Genomic DNA, 15672 nt, shown 5'->3' on the forward strand with positions numbered 1-15672 from the left:
CTCGCGACCTACTCAGGTGAGCCACAGGCCAAGGCAAGCAGTTGGGATGGGGTTTGAGAAAGGAAGGCCTGGTTTTCATCCGCTTTTGCCTATTTTTTTAAACCTATTTTCTTTTTTCCCCATTTTTATTTATATATTTTACATCATTGTTCATTTTTGGACAGTGTTTGCTTTCTCCTCTCCGGTGTAGTCCCCATGTAATTCCCACCACCAAGCCACCCGTGCCCGATCACCACAGCGCCTGGGCCCTTCCCTCCCCTGTTCTCATACCTCTCCTCCCCCTCCCCGACGAATGTCTCCAATTCAGAGTTTGACTGCTGGTTTTGTCTTTTTTCTCCCTGATTCCTTGCATGGGTTCCTTATCTTTCTCCTCTAAGTGAAAGCATCTGATATTTTTCTTTTTCTTTCTCGCTTATTTCACTGAGCATAATCCCTTCCAGCTCAATCGCTTTGCCCACTAGCTACTATCTTCTCCCCAAGTCATTTCCTGGCTCCCAGGTACAGAAATACTCAGGTCTGTTGTTGTCCTGCAGAACCCCCTACAATCAGTGCCCACTTCCTTTATTTAGGCATTTCCGGCCTCTGTCTCTGGAGCAGCGCTGCCGAGGGGGCAGGGCGGGGAAGGAAAAGAGAAGAGGATGCTGCTTAGAAATGCTTTCATGCCGTTACTGCCTCGGGCCTAACAGCACGTCACATTGTTGAGGAAACGGCTGTCCAAAGAGCGGAGCAGGGCTCCAAAGAGCGGAAGGGACAGAACTAGCCGCTACCTGGCCCGATCTCTCGTTGTCAGTCCGCCTCTCCCACGACGTCACTGTCCTTAGTAGTAGTCTTTGCCCCATTTACAGGGACGCAGCCCCAGTGAGGCCGCACCCCTCAGAGAGGACTGGGGTAAGGGTGGGGCGACTAGAAAATAATGGTATTAAATAACGACATGAAAACAGGCATTTCTCTAGCATCCCTCTACGCTAACGTGGAACTACAACCCTATAAAATAAGCTCACTAATAAGCTATGACTTCACCTGTGTGTGTAAGACAAAGAAACAAAACAAAGGAACAAACAAAACAAAAACTCTCAATGACGCAATGGTGGTTACCAGAGGGGAAGGGGGCGGGGTAAATCAGGTAAAGGGGTTCAGCTCCGTGGTGGTAAATGGAAACTGGACTTTTAGTGGGCATTGGTCATATATACAGATGCCAAATTAGACACTGAACACCTCAAACCTGTGATGTTATCACCATGTCAAATTAAAAAATAAAGTAGGCACAATGACCATTCCATAAAGAAATCAGCTAAATAACTTGGCCTGGGTCACACACATGTGGAAAGAGTGCCCAGATCTCGACCCAGGTAGCTGGTCTGCAGTTACAGTCACAGCACAGGGGTAGGGTGGGAAGAAGCTGGAGAGGAAGACAACCTGAGGGCACCAGCCAGCAGCAAGGACGGGTGGTACTGGGGGGCCACCCTGCGTAGGGCACGGGTGCTTCTCCCCTATTAACCTGACAGGCTAATTGTCCCTGGCTCCCAACCTCTGCCCCATCATGGCCTAGTATCTCAGAGATGATCGGACAGAACCTCTCTTCTCTCACTTTACAGATGAGGACACCCCTGGAGGCCCAGAGAAGTCACCTGCCAAAGATCGGGTAGTAACCTTGTGGCAAAGCTGGGTCCAGAGGTGAGAAGCGCAGCAAAGTCTGGTGGGGCGCCTTCCATTAAACATTCCTCACTCCACCAGGTCAGAGAGGACAGGGACGGTCTCCCCCGCTCACCACTCTACGCCCACCCCAGAACTGGGCTGGTGCTAAGTACACAAACATTTCCCTCCAGAGGAGGATCGTTATCTACCTTCCTATGCCCGATCAATTTTCCAGCTGTGTGTGGTGTGAGACTGGGGAACAGCGCCAAGTTTAACTACGCTTCTGCCTCAGTACACTCTAAAGCTGCAATGGCCAGGGATAACACCCCCCTGGGGGAAAGGACCCGCCAGCCAGGGAATCTCACCTTCCACCTTGGAACTGGGTGAACCCAGGTGTCACCAAGCCCTTCAAAAGACCTGAGCTGAACATGCACTTCGCTTCAGGCAGAACATGACTGGACTCCCTTCTCCACCTTGGTTTCCGGCTCCTGCGAATTCTCCCTCTGGGCTTCTCACATCCTTTCCCTCACTACCCCTCCCCCCGCTATCAGGAAGGCCAGGTCATCCTCCTGAGGCTCAGCTCTTGGTCACTCTGCTAACCAGAGGCCAAGGCGGGGCTCACCACTCTGTCCATACCAAGTGGTGTCCTGTCATTGCCTCACAAAGCAAACACCTGAGTGTCTGTTCGCTATCTGCTCCTCTGCCTCTTGGGCACCTGGTGGGGCACTGGGTGAGCATGGAGCCGATGGTGCCCAAGGGCTCCTGGTCCAGCTCCGTCTCCTCAACTCACCCCAAGAAATGCCTGCTCCCATCTTCCCGCCCCAGCACATGTTCACAATGGAGAACGTCCAAGCCTCACGAAAACAAGAGCAAACAGAGTACTCAGGATGTTCCAAGCACAGTTCTAGCACTTCCCATGTCTCAGCATTTAAATCTGAGCATTTAATTCACAACCACAAGGCAAAAAACATTCTTATTTTTCTAAATAATAAAAATCTAGGACACAGTAATCATTAAGAGTTTTCTGAAGTTCATAGAGACAGGAGGAGGCAGAGGCGGGTGGCCTGGGTGGCCTGACCACACTGGGGATAGGACTGGGGTTCGAATGAAGTTCTGTGGCCAGAGGCAGTGAGCAGAATTCAGGTGTGGTGGACAGAGGCTGGTCTCGCAGCACCTGGCATTCCCGTATCTTCCACGTGGCCTCAAGGTTTATCCCTCCCCTGCCATGGGAGCCTAATCCTGAGGGTCCTGACGAAGGGCACTGACAGTTCTGCCACAGCTCTGGGGACAGCGGCCCAGTGGCCAGGCAGGTACGAAGCCCGGCCAGCCTGGCACCTGCATTCTTCCCCTTCCAGCTTCTCCCCCATAAGGGCTCACCTGAGCGTGCAGGGCAGCGGCGGCAGCAGCAGTGGCAGCCGGGTAGGTGAACGCAGCATGTGAGATGGCTGGGCTCAGCTCTGTGGTGTACAGAGGGTATGGGGCCCAGGTCTCTGGGGACGCAGGGATCAGAGCAGCTCCCATCAAGTCACCTACAAGGGAGACAACAGCCCCCACTGTCAGAACACTGGGCTCCCCTTCCATCACCCTGCTCCACTCAGAGAAAGGGAGAACTAGCATTATGGTTGAAGCATAAACGCCCTACTCAGGCCAGACTCCCCTCAAGGGCCCCAAGAACATGGAAAGAAGTGCCATGCTAACTTGGCCTGGCGGTGAGCACGCTGTTTGCTTTGCAAAGCTCTCAGAGAGGCCTCAGTCCATCTTAACCAAGAGAAGTCAGAGCAGGCTTCAGGGAAGGTGGGTAGCTCTCACGGCTCAGGAGTTCAGTCTGTCTGAGGCCCAGCAAAGGTGGCAGGGAAGGAAGGAAGGTGGAACCCACAGAGATGGGTGGCTATGAGTGCAAGAAGCCTCCTAGAAGAGGGGCAGGCAGGATGGATTCCCTCGGTAAGAATTTCAATGTTGGCTTTCAGGATGTAACTCCAACAGGGCCCCAGCTCAAGCCAAGTAAGAGGGCAGCGAACGGCAGGTCAGGGTGCCACTCACAGGGGTCCCGTGCGATGAAGTGTGCTCCTAGGGCAGGGTGAGCGTTGGTGGGATTTGGTGTAGCCATTAGCTTGTTCTTGGCCATCTTGGTGTTGGCTTTGGCAAACTCTAGTCTCAGGGTCTGTGGGTTCTCAGGATCAAAGCGAATACCCTACGTGGGGAGGAAAAGAAAGGAAAGACTTTACCTGTAAGACCCAGACTGTCAACTGCAGCTAGCCTGAGAGACTCCTACACATGGGCCAAGACAGGACCAGCTGTGTGGGCCTTGTGAGCAGTGTTTGGCACAGATGTTGCAACCAGAGACTCTGCCCTGGGATAGCTGGGAAACAAGGTACATCTGTAGGCCCTTTTATTGGTGTGGAGTGAGGGAAGAAGGCTTTTGCAAAAGACAGAACAGGGATACCCATGACCTGGAGGTTTGTGGGTCAGAGAAAGACCTATTCACCTACTCACATTTAATGCGTTCTTGGCCGCTTCTGCTCCTGCCCGGCTGTCAAAGATCACAAAACCAACAGGCTAGCAGGAAAAAGAGAGAATATACTCTTGTATCTCTCCCAACATTCCATCTTCCCCACCTTCTCCAAAAACTCCATCATTTCACTGGAAACAGGATGTGAAAAAGACCAGGGAAGGTGGGAAACCCAGCAGCTATTCCCCATGCCCCATGTCTGGCTGGAACAGTGGGAGGTTCTTATGCACCAGAAACCAGAAGTTTCCCACCCAGAAGATGCCCAAGGACCATCATTCTACAGCATTAAACAGGAGCAGGGTGATGGAAGGGGAGCCCAGTGCTCTGACAGTGGGGGCTGTTGTCGCCCATGTAGGTGACCTGATGGGAGCTGCTTTAGTAAGTGTCTTTTTAAAACTGCAAGTAATTTAGAATCAGTTCCAGGGTTTTCCTGGCAAGAAAGGGGAAACCAATGCCCCCCTTATCTATATCTTCCTTGACACCAATGTGTCAAGCGCATGGTTAAGACTCCAGGCTCAAGGAGCAATGGATTGAAAACTTGGCACCAACTTCATTTTGACAAGAATCATCTCAAAGTTCAGACAGCCCCTAAATGCTCTGGTCCCTGACCTCCTGGCTTCAGGAGCCAGCTTCTATGGTCAGGGTTACCACTTCTATGGTCAGGGCAGGCTGTGCCTTTTCAAGAGCCAGAGAGAGGGGGGACCTTTGGAGGTTGCTTCCTCATCAGCCCAGGACAGAAACAGGATGGCAGGCAATGGGTCTCAGCTCCCAAATGCCTTTAGACAGGAAAAGGCAACAGGCTCAGTTCCAAGCTCAGCGGCTTATCTAGGCTGGGAAGAAGAACTGAGGAGAGAAATTACCTGTCTCGACGTGAGCTTGATCAGGGACCCTTCATACCCCTGCAGAGAGAGGTGGTCATTACCCGGCAGGGTCAAAAGAGCCTTTATTATGCCTTCCTGGTCACCCACGACATCTGCCCCACCTTCCCCCATGCTTGCCTGACTCATTCTCACACTCTTCTCCCCGCAAACAACCCACTCTGACCTCCACCCTCCATTCTTGTGTCCCACATCACAAGGCCCGGCACATGGGTGGGCATCACGCGGTGAGGCTCATCATTTCACGCATGAATGCCATTTGCTCCACTGGCTTGTAATCTGGAAGCAGAGAGCTTACCTTTTTAACTTTCCTCATCTGCAAATTGAAAAGGCTACAATGAATCTCAAAGACTCCTTACATGGCAAAGTCTACCAAAATTCTCTACAGTCTCCTTCACAGACAAGGAGACATGAGGCTCAGAAGGGTTAAACAATCGAGGGAAAGCAACATGTGACTTAGCAGAACCAGGACAGAGAGTCAGGGCTGAGCCACAGTTTCTGAAAGACTGTCCCATGTCTTCCTTCTGCCAAATCCAGTTCAGGGACTCATTCCTGACGTTTCTCTTCCATCCTAGGTTCTGCTGTGGGAGGCTGGATCCACACTCACCTTGAATGGCCTGAAGAGCAGGTAGAGTTCTCTGGGTTTAATGTCCACAGGGAGGCCACTGACAAAGAGCGTCCGGACCTGGGGACAGAGACCACCGTGGTCAGCGCCAGGCTGGAGAGAAGGATGGGGGCGACAGCTTTTCCTTCAGGAAGGCACTGAAATCCTTCCAGAGTTTAGGGAGGAATTCAGTATTTCCTGGGCTTCCTTTGGAGACTGAGGCAATGAACATTCCGTTTCATAGCACTTAACCTCTCCAAGCTTTTTCTGTACACTCCTTTCTCCAGGTTAATCCTACAGGTGCCACGTACCACACCTGTGAGTGCCTCTGTGCACAGGCCATCTGCTGCCAAACAGCCAAGAAGAAAGAACTCTCTTTCAGAAGTGCACAGGAAAAGGACCCTTGCTCAGATCAAGGGCCTCTCTGACAGTCTGAAGAAAGCTTTGGTGGCCTATCCCCCAAAATGTACAAGTAAAAATTATCTATTTTCTCAGAAGATACCCACAGACACCTGGTTGAGACACTGTCTGGTCTCCACGAGAGACAAAGATGAAAATGGGACAGAAGTCTTCCTGAGGTCACCTCAACAGAGGGCCCGCCACCTTCACATCCACCTCCCGCTTCCTACGCTACATGGAGGCTCTTCAATGGCCGGAAATGTATTGTATTCCTGCCTTTATGCCCAGCTCCTAGCATGGTGCTGGTACTAAATGTTTACTCAGAGAACTGGGTAAGTAGTCAAGAGACTGGACAATTATGCTGGGTTTTGAAGAATGAGTAGGATCTTGTCAGCCTCAAGTGAGGCAGATGATGCTCTGTTACAAGCCTTGCCCTAGACAATGATTACAGATTGGTGGCAAAGCCAGGTCCAGACACCACATGTCCTTCATATGATTCCAGACAAACCAGACCTCCTAAACTGAGTGTGCAGGTGGGGTGCAACTGAGGGCTGGCAGGAATCCTTTCTTAAGTCACCACTGCTGGTTAGATGCTGTGGCAGCCAATGCTAACCTAGCAAGCCCCTATCAGCCAATAGCTATAATGGGGCAGGGAGGATTTTCCCTAGTTTAGAACCATGAAAAACGTATCTTGAAACTGTGGCTTTCTAATAATGAAAAACCTTAATAAATGGAACTTCCCTACACACCTGACCTCACTGTCAAGAGAAAGCTCATATGCCTCAGCCTGCCCATCATGTGACCGTGCGTGAAAGCATTTAGATGCCCTACAGTGGGCCAAATCCCCTGCCCCAGAACCCAAGAACGTCTCCCACATGCCTGCCAAACCCAGGACCAGCCATTTTAGACAACGGCTTGTATCAGAAACCCAAGGCAGCCAGGCACAACTCTACACTCTGTCTGTCTGTCTGTTTCCCTCTTGCCCTCTCTCCCCCACGATCCAGGAATAGCAAAGGGAACGAGCGCAGATAGCCGCTGCTAACCACTGCACGCACACAAGAATGACTCCCGGTCTGGGGCTGATAAAGAATGGGCATGGGCAAGCTTCTTCCCTCATGTGAGTTTCTGCCAAGCAGCTCACTCAGCAGAAGCTGTCGCCATGTAGGATACCTCTTCCCCTCACCAGATATGCCTCTGCCCTCTGTGTACTGGCCAGCCCTGGGCTCCTCATCCCTGTACCCATAGCTCTTAAGCACTGCCCTGTTCCCAGAAGCACCTGGAGAACTTGGACAGCCAAGGCTCCAGGATGGGCTAAACTGAGCTCCTGGACTTTTCTACATTCTTCTGCCCTTTGATTAAAAGCCCTTGAATTTATGCATAAATCCTCAAACAGAGGTGGATCACTCAGTTTACTCAACTCGTTCTTTCAAGACAACAGACCTGGCACTTAAATCCCAGGTCTCCTGACTACTCATCCAGGCTGGTAGTCACACTTGCCTTGGGGTACCAGAATGTGGACACCCAGTCTAACCCCTTCTCCCCAGAGCAGTGGATGTCGTAGGGCCAGGTCAGGCCCACAGAAACTTCAGCTTTAGTTCTCCCCAGGGGCCATCCATTTCACTAGAGCTAATTTTAAACCCTTCCTCAAATGGCTCCTTTCTGGTCAGACCTCCCCAGGGGCCCTCTTAAATAGCAAGTTCTTAGTAAAGAGTTTCCTGCTTGGGGTAAGGATAGGGGATCTTTTCTTCATTCCCATTTCAGGTCCTTATCTCTATCCTTCCCTCTGAGCCGGGTGACCCTTTTCCTGTAGTTTCCATCTTTTAGGGTCAAATGTGTCCAAAATGCTACTACAGCTCCCATCTGGTCCCTGGCACTTCTCAGGAAACTAGCTGTGGTCAAGACAGTAATGCTAGGTGGTGGGTCCCCATCTGCCCATCATAGACCCTTTGCTGGGCGTGAAGTCCTGGAAGCTGAGCCTCAGAAGTATGACCTGCATATTCTTCTTGGTTCTTACTTGATCCTCACTACCCTGGCGGATGACGTTCCTCTTGCTGATGCTCTTATGCAGACAGGGAAAGTGAGGCCCCAAAAGGGCTCATGTGGCTTAGCGCCTCACAGGGCAACACTGGGTAAAACCCAGGAACCTTTACGCTGTGGTCTGTGCCATCAGCAATTCAACCAGCTGTGAGGACAGGGGGTGTGGCACCTGGGTAGCCTCATTAGCTCCATGGTGGGTAAAGTGTTGCCACATATCCACTCAGTAGCCAGTCCCTTCCCTGGGCACTTGTTAGGATGACAGCAAAACTGTAAAAGTCAGAACATGTTGGATGGGCAGAAAAAGAAGAAACTGCAAGCCAGAGATGGAGGGAAGCATGGGCTAGCAGGCTGGCCAGCCACGCAGTGAGAGGGTAAGAGCCTGCTGCTCCAGCTCCCTCAGGTCCTACCACAGGCCCATCTGCAGTCCCCGGCAAGCGCCCGCACAGGCACACCTTGAGGCAGCTGCCAGCACTACCCCTCAGTCACCCCTTCCTCGTCCCTTAAGTGTACCCATCCTTCAGGTCCCTATTTCCTCACCCATTATTCATTCCTTTGACGTCTTACAGGCACCTCTAGGACCCCTGCCTTCTACTGTCCCCACCTGGCTGCGCTTATGCTCTCCCAGACTCTACAGAACTCCAGACCCCTGGAGCCAACTCTCACAACACTCCATCCTCCCAGGCACCAACACCGAGGCCTCACCATGAGGAACCACCTTGCTCCCTCACCTAAGTACGTCCAAAGAAGAGACTCAGAGTCAGGACAGAGTGATGCCAAAATGAGAATGTGAACAGGTTAGTTCATTGGTCAGTGAGACAGCAGTTTGCATCCCAGCTCTGTGGTTGGCTTGGGGAAGGTGCTACATCCTCCTGAATCTGTTTCTTTCACCTGTGCCTGGATGAAGAGTGCTCTTAATACTACCTCCAGCACATAAGAGAGGCTCACCAAAATACTTGTTTACTTAAGGCTCCTGTGATTACAGCATTTACCTGCATAAAACCTCACCTACCAGGTTCCACAAGCCATTTGTTTATTAAGTTGCCTAGTGAGGCAGAATTCAAGTCCAGGGCAGTCTGGAGAAGGGCAGTCACTGGAGTCTTTAGTTTTCCTGTGCCCCTGGAGGTCACATTGGAGGTGGAAGTTACCTGGATATCAGCTAGCTCAACATCCTCATTTTACAGATGAGGAAAGTATGGCTCAGAATAGGAGGGTGATAACGCCAGCCAAGTGGCATGGTCAGAGTCAGGATCCCTTAAGGAAGCAGGGACAGACATGTAGCTACATCTCCAAGGCCCAGTCGACTGGGCCCAGTCCAATCCCAGGCTGGGTTGGAGGCCACTCTTCCCATGTCACTTTCTGAAAGTACTAGCCTCATGGCAGCAGGGCCCAACATTCAGAAAGAGGTTGGATGCAGACGAGGTTCATGGACCAACAGTTGGCTGATGCCAAGATGGAAAGATCAACCAAAGAACTCATGCCTTCCTTATTCTACGAGTTTATTGCAAGAGTTCAACACAAAATGTTTTAAAGTGACATAAGGGGTGGCTCATACAATCCCCAGGTTTCTAGAACATTCTCCCACCCCATCATTCCCAGAAACTCCAGGGAAAAGATCAGCAGCAGGAAAAGCAGCTTCAAGAGCCCCCAAAGCTTTGCTGGAAAGGGGCTCACGTACCTGGGTCCTGCCCCTTCCACACATTCACCCTTTCTTCACAAGTATCCAGACAGCCCAAGGGATTATCTCCTTCCTGTCCTGAAATGTAAAAAGCCACCACAGCCCTTTTAAAATGGTCAACTTCATGGCAGTAAGAGCAGATGGTGTGAGACCACATCCATGTCCTTATCACAACTGGAAAGTTAAGTTTGGAATAGGGTAGAAGGGGATTGGAAAAGTAGAGAATGGATGAAGAATCCTTACAAGCCAGCAAAAGAAGCATGTGAGGAACAGCTCTTCTGGTGGGACCTGAAGCACCAAATTCAGCAGACAAGGTATCTCCATACAGGACATTTCAGACACAGCTGTGTGGCCTTTCTGGCGTTCAGGAACAGCCCCAGACTTACTGGAAGTTCCCAGTCAGCAACACGCCTGCCTAGAGGAAACGACTGGTCTCTGGCACAACCGCCGCCCCGTTCCAGCAAGGCTTTGGGGGCTCTTGAAGCTACTCTTCCTGCTGCTGCTCTTTCCCCTGGAGTTGCTAGGAATGATGGGGTGAGAGGAGGCTCAGCCCCTTCTCCTAAGTCCACACCACTGACTATCACTGGTCCACAGACTTCCTGGGGTTGTCTAGCTCTTTGTTCTATGCTTTTTCCCTCCAGCTACTGTGGACCTACAGTGCTGCGGTGCCCAATTAACTCCTGATCTGTCCTCACCTCCTCCACAGGAAGCTACCCCCACCCCCAATCTCACTCTAAGGGCTACAATCCTAACTCAGCAACAGGATACCCAGAGGGAGACAAGGAGAGAAGGATGGCTAGCACCTGAGAAGCACAGAAGCCCGTCATGTGGGGGTGGGGATAATGCCACCTCCCATAAAAAGGTTGAGGAGTCTCTAATTCCAGCATTACAGAGGTCCCAGGCTCCCCACTGTCCAGTCCTTTCCTTCAGAATAGGTGACAACTGCGGGCCACTCTCTAGGTTTCCCTTCTCCCTCCTTAGCGCTTCCCCGGCCCCAAGCCCAGAGTAAGAGCTCACTTTCTAGAGAAGCAGGAAGGACACTGACAAATCCGTATCTATGTGTCAGTGATGTCTTCCTGCAGACAAACGGATGTTTGTTTACAGATCTTCAAAAAACAATGAGATTAAACAAAGGTCTTCAGAAGCCAGTGACACCAAGACCCCAGCCTAACAGCACAAATTTAGCTTCTGTGGAAGAGACTTGCAGGCAGGACTTGCCTCTTCCCATGGGCCCGGAGGGACATCTCTCCCAGAGGCAGGCCTGTCTTCAGCGGCCCCAGACAAGGCCTGTTCTCTGAAAAGTGGCTGTTCTTCCCTTCCATGGAACATACAGGGCCTTGCAGGAGGAGGTAAGGAAAGGGGGCTGGCTGGGATGTTAACAGTACTCAGGGTGTGGTGCACACAGAGAAAAGAGGCTGAGCAAAGTCTCTGCAACAGAACTGGGACAGCGGGGTCTGCTGCGGGCCTTCCTCCCCAGCGAAGAGGACTTTGTATCCGGTCAGAGGCCATGGTGAGGGCTCCATAGCTCCAAGAAGCCCCAACCTTATTGGCGCAAAAGATCTTCATACTGAGCGTTAAACACTCAACTTATTAGTCGAAGGCAGCAGCAGTGTATGGTGGCTAGAAGACAGGATCTGTAAGCACCAGCTTTTATTAAAGATGGGAAGGGCAGCAGTGCTTTCAAAAGCAGTGGTCTGCCCATGGATATTAAGCCTCCTGTCCTTCAGCTCTAACGGCTATCACGGGGCCTCCCTGGTGGCGCAAGGGGTTAAGACGCAACCTATGAAGCTGTCCACAGCCTCTGCAGCACGAGTTCGATCCCCAGCCAGGGAGCAACCCACATGGCACAGCAGATCTCTCCTGTCTCGCACGCTGTTCCCTTCAGCAGGGCATTTCAGTCTGCCTATTCTGCTCCCCATTCTTCTCTGGCAGATCCTCTACCCCCCACACCTCTGGCCTGTACCTCAGTTCTTGTATGCATAAATAAATAAATCTTTAAAATAAATAAATAAATAAAGGATATCGCAGCCATCTTCAACAGCCCAGGACAGGAATTCAGGGACCACCCACCCTCAAGGACACACCTTCCTCCACAAAGGAGGAAGATGTAGAAAAGTCGCCACCCCAGAGGGCAGACTGGAAAGGAAATTCAGTCTGGAAAGAAAAAAGTGTTTCAACTGTCCACTCCATCAAAATGTACCAGGGCTGCGCTTGCTTCAAATCCCTGCCTAGGGCCTCCCCGGTGGCGCAGCGGTTGAGCGCTGGGTTGCGAAGCTGCCCGCGGCCTCGGAGGCGCCAGTTCGATCCCCAGCTGCTCCCCGGCTACCGGAGGAGGGTCCCACATGGTGCGCAGACCTCTCCTGCCGCCCGCTGCTCCCCTCAGCAGTGTACTTCGGTCCTTCTGCCTGCTCTGCTCCCCGCTCTGGCTCTGGTGAATTCTCTCACCCTCCCGCACTTCTGACTGTACCCAGTGCATGTATAAACAAAAACAAACAAACAAATAAATAAATAAATAAAAAACATGCCTCTTTAAAAAAAAAAAAATAAAAAAAAAAATCCCTGCCTACTGGCTGCTCAGTGTAGCTCTCCTGGTGTCATCTGGATGGAAAACACCACCGTGGGGTTGGGGGCGGGGATCCAAAAAGGGGAAAACATGCTGTTATAGGCCCCTCCCACATCCTTCCCCAGTTCCCAGCCCTCGGCAGCAACCAAAATGCAGGCAGAGTACAGGAGCTGAAAGGAACCTTATTTTTAGACAAGGAAATCAAGGCCCAGAGGTCCAGCAAGCATGTCAAAAAAGCCCCCATGTCTCCAGTTCCCTGCTCATGAGCTGGTGCTCTTTGGCAACCCTTGATCTTACCATCAACCCACTCAGATCCCAGTGGGGTCACCTTAGGTACCCAGGAACAAGTGGTCCTCAGTTTTTGAGTTAAGAGAACAGAAGGTTGATTGGGGGTGCTGGGGGGGTTGCTGGAAGGGTGGTCCTGCTGGGGACGCCCATGGGTAGTCCTAAACAGAGTAAGTTACGGGGAGATCAATGCAAAGCCTGACAGACTGCCAATGCGCAGCAGCAAAGGGCAAGCATTACTTGTGCCCCACTCATTTGTGGTGAGGGGGCATGTGTGCTGGAGCAGAGTCCTTCACACACCTTGGACAGGACAGCTGGACACACATAGCCAGGAAGCCCTGAGGCCAAACAGAAGCCTGGGCCACCCCCGCTCAGTGTCTCATTATCACCCTCCCATTAGACCACGGGGCTTAAGAGCCAAAGGCCGCATGATAGAAATCTTAAGGCTTTTCTGATATAAAGATACTGAACATCCTTTTGAAACTTGTACCAGTCACCATCACACCTAGATCTGCTCCAATTTCTCCAAAAGGAGACACAGTATTGAAAACCACGATACCAGATTTAGGCTCAGCAAACACCTGCTGACCAGACAGGCAAAGAAAAGAAAAAGCGCCTTAAACCAATTTTCAGGGAGCCTGAGTAGAAGCCCCAGTCCGGCCCCAGCCAGGCAAATGGTGTCCCTTCTCCACGGTCCCGGCTATAGAGCAGGGGCATGGACCAGCCTCAAAGTTCCTCACACTCCAACTTTCTAAGATAGATGGTGACTGAGTCTCAGGAGAAGGCTTGAGCAGTATCCTCCATGTGCTCAGAGCTTAACAGCTTTCCTTCTGCCCACAAAGGCAAGGAAAGTGGTACAGAAGAGCCTGGAAAAGGAAAGGGTGAGAACATAAGTCAGAAGCCAGGCAGGGGCAGAGCTGAACCTGGGTCTGAGAGAGGTCTCTGCTGGGGCAACACTAGGGTTGCCAAAAACCTCACAGCAACACCCCCCCGACCCAGCCCAAGAGACCTCATGCCAGGGGGTTTTCTTTTGCACACACATGCACAGGGTAGGGTGGGGTGGGGGTCCCGAGCCTGGGTCCCATGCTCAGGCTTGGCACTAGCAGGTTGCTCTTACTTCTCCAGGGAAAGAAGTCCCTCTAAGTGGGGCCACTTGACGAGAGGTGGATGGAATGTGGTGACATGGCCCGCAGACGCAGGACTTATAAGGGCTGAACAAGGACACAGGGAAAAAGAACAAGCAGATACAGCCAGACCGTGGATGGGAACTGAGACACCCAGGCTCCCAGAAGCCCAGTTCTGCCCCTGCTTCCTCCAAGGAACTCACAGCTGCTCAGCTCCTGGGCAAGGACTCAGCCCAGCTTCCCTGCAGGCGGCCCCTACCTAGGAAGCTCCAATGTCATCACAGTCTGTCCTGGTGCTGAGAAGTCCCAAGCTTAGGGTCTGTTCCACAGTGCTTTGCTATGCCAATTCCAGCCCCAAATCACATATTGTCAGGGCTTGGCTACAAAGGCCCTCTCTGCACAGCACTTTGTGGCTCCAGTTCTTTCATACCTAGAATGGGCATTTGAGCCCGACAATCCTTGGATTATCAGGCTCCATTTTACAGATGAGGAAAACAGTTCAGGGATTAGCCAGGGCAGAGCTAGGCAGTAAGTCCAAGTTGCCTGGGAGGTTGGGGCTTTTCCCCTGTAGCCTACAATATGTCCTAAAGGGTGGGTTTGGAACCAATCTGGGTGATAGGTTCTCTGAAAGGAGGGACAGGGCTGGGCATGTATCAAGTGTTAAATAAGTATACCTCATACTCCAAGTTACTTCTAGCCCCGGGAGCAGAAGGCCTAACATCTTAGGTCAAAGTCTGTTGATCACTGAGCTACAACTCATTTAGGGAGTCAGATCACACAGGATGAACAGCATTCTGCAGGCCGGTGTTACGGGTTGGCTGGAGGTGGAAATGGGCCTGCTTTCCAGTTGGTTCCAGACAGAGCCGGGGCCAAGACTTTCAGAGGTAGCTCAGTATGGGTGGGCTCACAGGACACTCTAGCATAGAGGCCTCCCAGGCGAGGCTCCCTGTGCCACCCACTTTCCTGCCTCTCCTGTGTGGCTAGTCAAGGAAGATCTATTGCCCATGCCTAGCAAGGGCTGCAGTTGTCATCACTGCCAAACGTCATTCCATAGATTCAAGGCATTGGCCTCAGGCAATACCACTTCCCTGCAGTTCCAAAATCAGTACCTCCAACCCTTAAACCATGTGCTGTTATTCCAGTGTGAACACACAACACAGTGAACACACAGCACTGAGCTACCACACTTGCCTACCACTTGACTGAGGCAGATGAAATCTGACAAAAGATGTTTCCTAACTTAACCTGCTGCTGGGAGATCTCTGGAGGTGCTTCCAGGATCTGCATCATGTTTAGAGTTCCCCCGACACAAATTAAAATGAGCACCCCTCCATCCCAAGCTGTGCCTGGATTTGGCCACAACTATACATAAAGAGCCTCGACTAGTCTGGGCAGAACTTCAGAGCATTTGCAACAACAGAGTTCTCAAAAAGTCCCAGGTCCTATTCCAGTAACCTCTCCTGATGCCCTAATAAAAGCTCAAGATGTGCTCAGGGAGAGGGAGGCTGGCTAGCCACAAAGAGGAGCCAGGTACTCCTGACACTTAGACTATGGCAGGGCAGGTCAAGCACTGCCCTTTCTCCCTGGGCATCTGAGGCCTGTTCAGAATTATACAATCAGCCTTGATGACTTGGGACAGCCAAGAGCCTCTGTCCAGTGGGCAGTGAATGACTAAAGGCTATAGCAGATGGGCCTAGGCAGACCCTCCCATTACAGCCAACTGATGTTCCATTCCCGAGGCCTCCGGTGAGAATGGGTCCACCAGTGGATTCTTCAGAAAGGAGGACCCAACAATCCTGACACTTGTCTAGCCTTGATTCATCTCAGAGGTAACCTTATTCTTTCCATGCAATGATGGATTATGGGAAGAAACAGAAAGCAAGGAGGCCATGCTGAACCCTGGGTGGACAGTGGAAGGGGCTCTGGGACACCTCTCCACAGCATGATATTGGAAGTATAAGTG

General features: G+C 51.6%; 1 protein-coding gene across 1 annotated transcript in view; it reads right to left on the reverse strand.

The window, feature by feature from the left end:
• Window positions 1–15672, reverse strand: part of LOC119238730 (uncharacterized) — a 62105-nt gene that overhangs the window by 41296 nt on the left and 5137 nt on the right. Inside the window, 6 exon segments of the mRNA XM_037502704.2 lie at window positions 3013–3164; window positions 3676–3826; window positions 4129–4191; window positions 5005–5043; window positions 5321–5338; window positions 5630–5707. Of these exon segments, the coding sequence (XP_037358601.1) occupies window positions 3013–3164; window positions 3676–3826; window positions 4129–4191; window positions 5005–5043; window positions 5321–5338; window positions 5630–5707 (501 nt within the window).

The sequence above is a fragment of the Talpa occidentalis genome, unplaced genomic scaffold (assembly GCF_014898055.3).
Source record: "Talpa occidentalis isolate TD23 unplaced genomic scaffold, MPIMG_talOcc4v2.1 talOcc4.11, whole genome shotgun sequence".
NCBI classification, from domain to species: domain Eukaryota; kingdom Metazoa; phylum Chordata; class Mammalia; order Eulipotyphla; family Talpidae; genus Talpa; species Talpa occidentalis.